This window comes from Anopheles aquasalis, chromosome 2 (assembly GCF_943734665.1).
Source record: "Anopheles aquasalis chromosome 2, idAnoAquaMG_Q_19, whole genome shotgun sequence".
Taxonomy (NCBI): Eukaryota; Metazoa; Arthropoda; class Insecta; order Diptera; family Culicidae; genus Anopheles; species Anopheles aquasalis.
In genome coordinates, this window is record NC_064877.1 from 81,960,501 (window position 1) to 81,970,646 (window position 10,146).

General features: G+C 49.5%; 1 protein-coding gene across 5 annotated transcripts in view; it reads left to right on the forward strand.

The window, feature by feature from the left end:
* Positions 1–10,146, forward strand: part of LOC126573422 (sodium/hydrogen exchanger 3) — a 49,209-nt gene that overhangs the window by 15,488 nt on the left and 23,575 nt on the right. For all 5 annotated transcript variants that reach the window (XM_050233523.1, XM_050233527.1, XM_050233528.1 and 2 more), the window contains exons 2-3: positions 2,308–3,257; positions 5,111–5,402. In XM_050233523.1, coding sequence (XP_050089480.1) covers positions 2,760–3,257; positions 5,111–5,402 — 790 coding nt within the window. In that variant the 5' untranslated portion in view covers positions 2,308–2,759. The remainder of the gene's footprint in view (positions 1–2,307; positions 3,258–5,110; positions 5,403–10,146) is intronic.

A 10,146-nucleotide genomic window follows, 5' to 3' on the forward strand; every position in this document is an offset into this window, starting at 1 on the left:
ATATATTTAACCAATCAAAGGACCCCGTGCCCTGTCTGAGGAGATGTGAGTTTAGAAAATACAAAGTTGTGCTCCCCTCCTTCTCCCTCTATCATATGAGACCCTTTTTGACCCAAAACTGTCAGCCATCACCTGCTGAAACGAGATGGCACAGATATGATAGCGTAGCATAAACGTGTCCAATCGATTCCGCGTGTTCCCTTGAGACGCCACACAGGCGTGAGCGAGCGATAAGCGGAGAGCGCAGATGAAGGGGTATGAGTGTGATAAAGAAAAGTGATAAAATCATCTCAATAGACACTCTGCTTTATTGTTTCCCAATTTCCCTTCATTGCATTGCTCTCGTAAATGGAACCTAAAGGAAGCACGATTCAATTTACATTCCAAACCAACTAACCAACCGAACGATGAATGGCATTCGCATGTGGCACTCGGGTGTTTGAGAGTGCTCACGTGCTTCTTACCCTACCCCCGTGGTTTGGTTTCTGTTTGGTTTTGTTTTGTGCGCGATGCAATCTTAATGCAATTTCAAATTGAATTGCGTTCGCTGACTGTCCCGCGAAGTAGCAGCGGCAGCAGCAGCAGCAGCAGCAGCAGCATCGTTTGTCATTGCGCTACAGCACATGAAGCACACGAAGCGGCACGGGGCTGGTGGTGCTTGGGAATAAATTGAAAAATTATCATCCACCACAACCAGCGCCGCCTCCTCCGTCAGGAAAGGTAGGATGAAATGAGAAAAAATGGAGCGGAAAACGCCTTGGAGTCGCCAGGCAGGCTGGCATCTGCTGCTGCTGCGCAGCGCTGCGCAGCGCTGCGCTTTCTATTCCGCCAACTGTCGCCACTGGCCAGTCAGACAGAGCGAGTGGCGCTAACACACTACACTATTGTAACACAATCAAGCCGCGTTTGTGGTCCCATCTCTCGGGACCAGTGCTACAACCGGCGACGAACTACTCTGCGATGGTAGTTGAAGACAATTTCCAACCGAATTACTGCCAGCGGTGCACTGATTTATTGAGACGGAACCATTCCATCGCCGGACATGTGTCGCTCGCCGTCGTCGTCTGCCGGTGACAGCGCACGGTCGGTTGCAGCGCAGCGATGGAGAGGTGCATAAGGGCGAGAGATGCAGCGCCGATGGGACGTTGGCACGTGTGTTTGCAATCGGCTCCCATTTCAACCACCAGCCCGGGTGGGGGTGTGGGGGGCGGTCTGTGCATTGTGCAAACACCTTCCAGCCGGTGCCTCGCTGCTCCTGCCGGAAGCTTGAAAGTGGCTTAAAGATGTTGTAACATTGTAGGGTTGGTATAGCATTGCCCAACGACGAGCCCACATGAAGCCGGCGGATGACTGACTGACGAGCACACTTACCCTGATCTCCTGCTGTTGCTGCTGCTGCTTCTCAACTGCCACAGTGATAACTAAACACTTGGCCGTGAATTAGTTCGCGTCGTGGAGTATTGTAGCATCGCATCTGTTTTGAATGTCGTCGCCGTCTTCGTTCGTCGCAGTCTCCTTCGCTCGATTGTTACTGTTATTAGTTCTCGCGTCGCGTCTTGCGATGGAGGAATGAAGCTCGATGAATAGCATATTGATGCAAACAGCGCTGTCTAGTGCGCCTTGCGTTACCAATGGAGCTGTGCAGTAACAGTTTGAGACACTCTGCTACTAGATATTACAGTGTTTTCCGAGAAATGAAGGTCGATTGTTAACTACTATTTACTTTCGGCTGTCAAAAAGAGTCAAACTGTCTTCCACTTTATAGTATCTTGATAAATCTAGATCTTTTTTTCTAATTTTAATTCAAATCATATTCGTTTTGAGGGCTCAAATAGATATCGAAATAAATACGAAAACATACCTTTACTTTCCAGAAAGTCTTTCACTCAAATTCTGAAACAGTTTTGCGGCTTACTTGGAGACACCATTACTTTGCAGAATAATCATAACTAAAAACATTATATGACACTCCCCACACCTGTGCGCCCTAATTTGAACGCAAAATTAGTTCCACAGACAATGAACATTCTGTACTACTGCACAAAGGAACATTTTAAGAACCTTTTTAGAGCGAAACACTTAAAAGTTGCAACACACGGGAGGAAGAAACCATCCCAGGAGACACATTTTGGCAGCTCTTGAACTTTAACTTTTCGGAAAACTCCGTGCATACACCTTGGATCACACCGAGGTCTGGATTTCGTGACAATCCGACCACCTCTACGTAATAACCCTCAGATGAATTCTACTTTCGACTAAGCATTTCTCTCTCTCTCTCTTTCTCTCTCTCTGTCCACTTTTCCACAGATCGAAATAAACCCTTGGCAAAGTTAGCAGACAAACAGGACCGTCGCTTACCGTCGATGCGGGGACCGATGATACGACCCTCCTTGGAAAGCAATATTGCCAACAGTCAGTGAGCCGGTGCCATCACGTACCGCGAAAGATTGGCACACCAGAAGCCAATAAGAAGTGCAAGTGACACGGCACGGTGGTGTTGGTGGAAGTCTGTGCAAAGTGGGCACACATGGGTTGCCCAGTGTTTTATCACTTCTAGTGCCACTTTCACCCCGGGGGGGTACTGTGGGACGAATTTTCAAAAGAAAGCTGCATAACAACGGCACAAGCATCGTAGTGTCCTTGAGAAGAGCGCCGTGCCGCAAAGAGTGTGCTGTGTGTGCTGTTTGTGTCCCCCTGTGTCTAGGGCTAACGTGCGAGCTGGTGAAGAGGCAAACATCTTCGCGCGGCCGAGTACCGAGATGGCTGTGACGTTGCGGCAGGAGGTTAACTTATCTCGGCGTGCCTGCAGGGCTGCAGGACGGAACGTGAGCGCACGCTTAGCCGCAAGTGGGTGCCGTGGAAGTGACAACGCCAGCGCCAGCCACACCAAAGTGTATCTGCATAGTGCCAAGGATCGCGATTGTGGCCGACCGGTAACAATGGTCCCGTCGTCGTCATCGCCATCGTCGTCGCCGCCGCCGCTCACCGGCACCGCTGCGTACACGAGGAGCCGTACCAGTGACCGGAGAAGAGTTAAGGTCGTACCGGCGGCGGCCAGTGATTGCACACTTGGTGCGGGTCAAGTGCCACCGCAGCCCTGCCGAGCTGGTGGCCGGGCAGAGGCAGGGTGGCGGCTGGGTCACCTTTGTATATACATAGTGCTTTGCAGTTTCCTGCTGTCCAACAATGCCTTCGTTCTAGCTAGGCCAAATCTTAGTGCACCAGCCAGCGGTAGCGAGAAGGTCGCGGAATCGGTGGTAAGTACCAGGAAGGTCAACCGACAGGATCGACATTGGGACAAATTTGAAAGTAGAAGTGCGTTAAAACTTTGCAGTAAAATGGCATTCAACTTACGTTGCTCCGTTAACGCGTAAGGCTCGGTCAGGTTAGAACATTCCCATCAGGTTTCCATCAACAACAGAGTACACCTAGTCTCGTTGCGGTCGCTTAGCAACCACACAATGGGACGAATGGGCTGTAGAAAAGAGGCTTGTTTGACGCTTAACTAACCGTTTTGTAAGACCAACAGTAGCTTACACTTAACAATAGCGCTGACATTGTCGTTTGTACGATAATATTTCTAAAAATAGGCTCGTGATAGGGTAAGCAAATCCATTAATAGCCATATCACACTCATCTGGCCAACCGTCGTCGTTCGGTTAGAATAATATCCCGAGAGAGAGAGAGAGAGAGAGAGAGCATGTTTACATCACCGGCATTAGTAGGAAGCTCATAATTTATTCACTTCTTCCCGTCACTACCGCCTGATATGACGCTAGGCGCTATATCAAATCTTTGTATTCGTTACTTCCACGTCGTCGCCTGGTCACGTTCAGTACGATGACGTCTGTGAACCTTCTATCATCATCGTCGCGGCTCGTAGTTCCGCCGGTTGGATTATGCAATTTCCTTGGAGCTCGCTTCCATTGTGGTCCGCGATGACGTTCAATTATCAAGTTCGTGACACCTCACCTAAAATGCAATCCTTTCCAAATCGCGAGCGAGCGAAAAACAATCTACCGTATCTATCGTTCTCTCTCTCTCTCGCTCTCTCTCTCTCTCGCGTTCTCGCTAAGTTGGGCTCTAATTGACATGATGAGCTCGGTAAGATAATGCCCCCCCCCCCCCCCCCCCCCTGTTTGTAGGCTGGTTTGGGCGGGCCATTAAACGTCTTGTACCGGGACGGAACATTCCTCTGCTCGTGATTCGTGAACTGGAGTGCGCACGACATCGTGCTCTTGTTTGTTGGTGCTACAATCGACCAGCAACAGAGAGGACCAGTTTGATCAGGCGTTTGGCAGTTGCTGACTGTCGCGGCCAGTGACGCCGCACCGATAATGAGTGTCGTGCCAGGGGCGTGATAGCGGGCCGTTGGGCCGTTGTGGCCCACATATTCTGATGGACGCCGTCTGGAAGATATGGATACTGAAGCTGCTGCACCAGTTCAAACCCACTCCGATAGCGCCAATCGAATTCCATTGGCGCAAGTCGCGTGGTTAGGTGTGACGATTTCTTTGGAAACTCCCCATCATTAGTCATCTGCAACGAGCCGAAATTGTTGTCGCCGATGTGCTTTGGTGGCTAATCAGCTCAATTAACCTGTAATCTAGAGGGGGCGAAAGAGAGAATAGACTCGATCGCATCGGTTTATAGCGATACGGCGTTCGTGGTTATTTTGGTTCAAATTGGCGAACCGACGGATGGTTATTGTGTGCGAAATTCAGCCTGTCGGGTAGATAATGCAAGCTGAAGTAAACATTACTACCATAATTGACATAATAAAGCTGTCTGGAGGATTTTTGATGGCCTGACTTAATTGATAATTAATTATCAAAGTTTTTTTTGACAGCTTTAGAAAAAAACAATAGTATTTCATGCCGCAAGATGGCAAGAGTGTCGTGGATCTAGATAGGCTGTGGAAAAGAAAACAGGGAATTCAGTTTGAAAGTGACTAAACCAACGCAACCATCGACTGAGTGGGCTCCCTGTGCTAGTTAGCAACTAGGTTGACACATCCTGTGATCGATTTGACATTTTTTTAATTAAAAAAAGGAACAACATTAATAACGTTCGTCTGCTCCCCTCCCATCTCTGCCCCCATCTCCCATAGCCCGTCGGTCAATTATCGACACTCGACCTGGCGTTCGACAGCAGCTCCACCGGATCGCTGGCGAGCGCGAGTCAATTAAAGCGTTCGGCGGAAGCAGCGTCCCTCATCGCCTCGACCGCCCCATCCGACGGTGGTGGTCATGGGGCGGGCGAGCTGGAAGGGCACGCGGCGGAGGAAGGAGGCGAGGATCATACGGTCGAGCGGTACCCGGTCTCCCAGGTGGACTTTTCGCGCGTCGAAACACCGTTCGTCATCGGCGTCTGGATACTGTCGGCCAGCATTGCCAAGATCGGTAAGTGTGGTTTAGGTTACGGTGCGTCCAGATGGTCAAACTCCATCGTCGGAGGTATCAGCTTCATTTCAAAATATTTTCTATTTTCTTTAAACGGCTGTCTATGTGGAAGTGATGGCCAAGCAGACATATTGGATGGTTGACAAGTTGTTTCAGAGATCGTAGTAGGAGGCGATCACCAAAGATACCATGTTGTAGCACTCCAATCAAGTAGCATTGCTACGGAACGTGATTTATTAAACCATTTCCATCTTCAGCATCCATGAATTTCCTCAAAAGCGATGCGGAAAACTGTAGCAAGTCAATGAACTGACGTGGAACATCGTGCTTACTCGTTGTTCATTCGTTGGGGGCGGTTCTGAAATGGGAGCTTGTCCCTTGTGTTGGCAAACTACACGCATCGCCGCACAATTCCTTGTAAAGCCATGATGGAGCTGACAGCGATGTGGGCCACATGGTAACTTGGTGGTATTTCGGGATGACATATTCCTCCCTCCCCCCTTCCCCACCTAACTTCGTCCTCATTCCACGTGTACCAGCGAGGGTTTTAAAATAGATGTTTAAAGACATTTGGCGACATTTTTGGCTCTCATCTCTCGCGCGGCAACCGCAACACAGAGCCCGTTTTCTCCGGAGTTCAGTCGGAGCGGAGCAGAGCACGCAGTCATCTCATCCAGCACGCGGCGCCATCGTCTTTTCGAAGCAGATAATCTGTTTAACATAAATCGCTGTCCTACGCAGTGGTGAACGCCATGTGGATCGTCAGGTCAAATCTTTCCATCGAATGATCTCGCTGTAGCAAAGAAAGCGAGTACGGTGTGTACTGGTACACCCAGCACAGAGTTTCGCTTCTATGGTTACCCTTATGCCTCAATGAATGTGAAACACTCTCGCCAATGGTTGCTGTGTCATTGCAGACAGTGAAACAGGCCCGGTTCTCGTAAATCATGCCATTTCACCTGCTTCGGGCGCTTCTCTTCGGTGCTACAGAGACTGACGCATGGACCACCCAATTTATCGATCAATAAATTAAAATGACCGCCCCGGATACGGAGCGAGATCGTGCCCGAGACTCGAGCGAAATGGAATAAAATTCAAAATAGCTCGTAACCAGCGAACGGCACCAGACATCTTGCCAGAACCACATCAAAAGCGATGCGTACCACACAGTGTTCTGGAAATGGATAGCGTGTGTGGCCTACATGGACACACTCCACATCTGCTCAGACGAACACACGGTATCGCCTGCTCGATTAAAGGCGATGCCTCAAATCAATTAAATTTAATTCATCAATTAAGGCCACCGCTAGTGAGCAGTGAGAGCGAGTGTGAGCTGAGAAAGATGATATGGTAAACGAATCTTCGTATCGCTCGTCCGTCTACTTGCGGGTTTGCTGATGCGTTTTTATTAATATTGAATTACGGAACCGCATGGCACGGTGGTTCCGCTGGCTGACGCATTGCATTTCACCGATTGGCCAACGAGGGCGTTGCATTCCTTTTTTTCTGAAATCAGCGGGACGCATGCAAGAGGCCAATCACTGCCATCATTCATAATCCATCAGCGCCACCCGATACGATTGAACAGACAAATCAGCGATTGAACCCAATCAGAGGCGCCCTTTAGACGACTAAAGGGAGACCAATGAACTCGCGAAGCGTCATATCGTACGCCTACAGAAGGAACCGGAAGGTTATGGCGCGCGTCGGAAGCATCCAACAGTCAATCAGTAATGAGCAGAGAATCTTGAGAAAAGGCGCGCTACGCAATCGTCCCATCTTTCGATTAGTGCCGCCGATGAGAAACGTGTCTCTCGGGAGTGGGGGAAGTGGAACCGTGAGTGGTGTGCTAATGCAAATGTTTTTTTGTCCGCGATCGCGTACCCCGTTCGCTCTCTCCCTTCCTGTTCGTTGCAATCATTGACAAAAGCCGTTAATGAAGAACAGACGGACCGGGGAGTCCGGTTTCTAATGGATAAAGCGTCGGCCGGCGGGTTAAAAGGTGCCGACGATCTATATCTGTCGATGATGATCGGAGGATTCGCGGAAGCGCGCTAGTTCATCGTTGGAAACCGACTGGTTCCATGTCCATCGTCCATCTTTTTCCTTTTTTTTTATTATTATCTGCTCGATGCTGTCATCCATCGACCTTCGTTTGGAACCAACCAGCTCCCAATGGGGCCATAATGTTCTCGGTCTATCTGTCTGTCTGTCTGTCTGTTGGCACAACCAATGATCATGATAATTGTTTGATGAGCCATAATTACACCTTCCCTCGTGCCACTCGCTTGGAGACTGTTTTGAAGGAGTGTTTCATGCAGGGTCTACCGGGGAATATCGTGTGTTTTTTTTTTTTGGAAGTTGTGCCCCGTTCCACATCCTCGTCGCCTCTCTCTTTTTTATGATAGTAGCGTCCCATTCGAATGCTTGCTCAACGTTACTCTTTACTGTTTGTTTGTGTGCCAAACCTCGCCCCGGGGGGGTGGGTGGCCATCAGTCACCAAATGGTCTGTATTTCCGTCGTGGCCATACATCTGGCGCTCCTTAACCGCAGACAGACAAATGTACGACAACGACAAGAAGAGACATGAGAGAAGCAAAAAGAGGCAAATAAAAAAAACAAGTAATTCCCGCGCAATCGATCGAAGATCCGTTTTTTGATTTCGCGCCAAGTCGCGACGGAGATGATGGATCTCTGACTGACATCCAGAGGGGCCCTTTGGTGGCCGCCAACAAATCATTCTGGCGGCGGCAGGTGTTGATGGGTTTTTGTCAGTAATGGGGCAGAATGTAAAGGAGGATGAAAAAGATTTCTCATTTCTCGCACGCCGCACTGCTCGCGGTCAGAACGCGAAATGAGGGTCACAGCACGAAATACCAAACGGTGTGGCGTGTATTTACGCCAATCGTTACACGTAAGAGCGTACGTGCTAGCCGAAGGGGACCGTATCGATTGCGAAATGCATGATTACTGGCTCGTGATGCTCGGTTCGTTTATCGAACTTCTCCGAAATCCATCTGGTGTTGTCATAGTTCGCGTAAAATATCGCTACCGATGACAAACGGCCCCCGGTGGGCAATTCTGATTGTAGTAATCACAATGTAGCGTCCGATACGGTCATCGACCAATCCGCAAAATGAACCTCCCATATCTCCCCCCCTTTTGCTGGCCCCATTATTGATGATTTACGATATAAATGGCCGAATGCGCCTGAAACACTGGCGTTTGATAAACAAATTAATAAAAGCGAGAACCTTACGATCGAAGTTCTTCAGTTCTTGAGTAAGCGGCCACCGAAATGAACAGAAAATAAAAAATCAACGACGTCTTCGATTACTAACGCGTGGCCGCGGACCGTTAAATCAAATTTCAATCAACACCAATCAGAGCGAATGGACTCGCCGCGCCCCTTGGTCCAAGAGATTGTCGCGAAGAGCAAACCGATGACCTGCGGCAAGCGAACAGACTGAGCGACCCATTTAGCCTGTGGCCATCGAAAAGACGATGGGCGGTTGGCCAATATTTACATTCGCTTCAATTGCCGCTTGGAATGAACGCAAATTAATAGACGATGGAGAGATGCTGGTCACCGTAGCGCTGTGGGTGCTTGTATGCTCGATTTGCAATCGGAATCATAGTGCCCTTTGATTAACTTTCTGATGCTTATACGGTTACCACGGAGATTGATCCACGGGAATACGATGGCGGAAGGAAGGAAGAGGAGAGATATATCTTTATTTCGTCATCCTTATGCCGAGCATCGCCTTTCGCGGTGCAGGAACCGATGTCAGGAGCCGATTCATGTCACGCGCCATCCATCTCATATCATCGTGCCGTGCGCAGTTATTGGATATTCAATCTTCGAGCCATCGCCACCGCTCACGTGGAGTTTTGCGACGGAACAGAAGGCACACGATACTAAGGCGCTCTCCGGAGGAACTTATAGCATTCCATTCCGTGCCAGATCTAACCCTATACTCGACATCACAGACATCATCTTCCAGCATCCAGCAACTGCAGCCACACCAGCGAGCGAGCGATTAGTTACGCCGATCGTTTGGAATTGAAATGACAGCCAGAGAACGTGAGAGAGAGAGAAAAAAAAAAGTTAAATAAATGTCCGCCGCACGCGCCAATCACCGAGTTTCACCGTGAATGTGTTTTTTTGTGCCACCGGACAACCGGGCGAGAAGGAGACCTTTTTTCAAACCGGACAGAAGCACCGGAGGGGGGGGGGGGCCCAGTGTTTGTTTCTTTTCCCAATGTTCTCCGTAACAAACCGATTGTTTTCCTCGGCACGTTTCCTCGCAGCAGAGACAGCGGTGGTGGGCAAATTGAGTTTTCGCGGTCGGTCCGCCCCCGTTTCTCTGTCCATTTCCATCCGGGCAGGCGCCGGGCAAGGGCAGTTGAAGGTGGAAAAATACTGGCGAGACCCATTCGCCATTTGCATCTCATTCGCGTTTGTTTACCGGCGCGAATTCAGGACGGAACGACCGCAACTGCAGTAGCAGCAGTAGAGGTGCATTTAAGCTGCGCTCGCTGCTGGTCGATCATTAAAGCGACACAAAATTTATATCTATTCAAGGGAAGACTTCTCGTCTTTTTTTTTCTCAAACCGTGCCGTTGCATAATGCATCTCACGAGGGGTACGTGGTTGGAGATGCAAGTCGTGCAGCTGGGGCGCATTCGATATCGCGCTCCTATCACTGTTTGCTTCTTCTGCTGCTGACTGGCTAGCTCTCA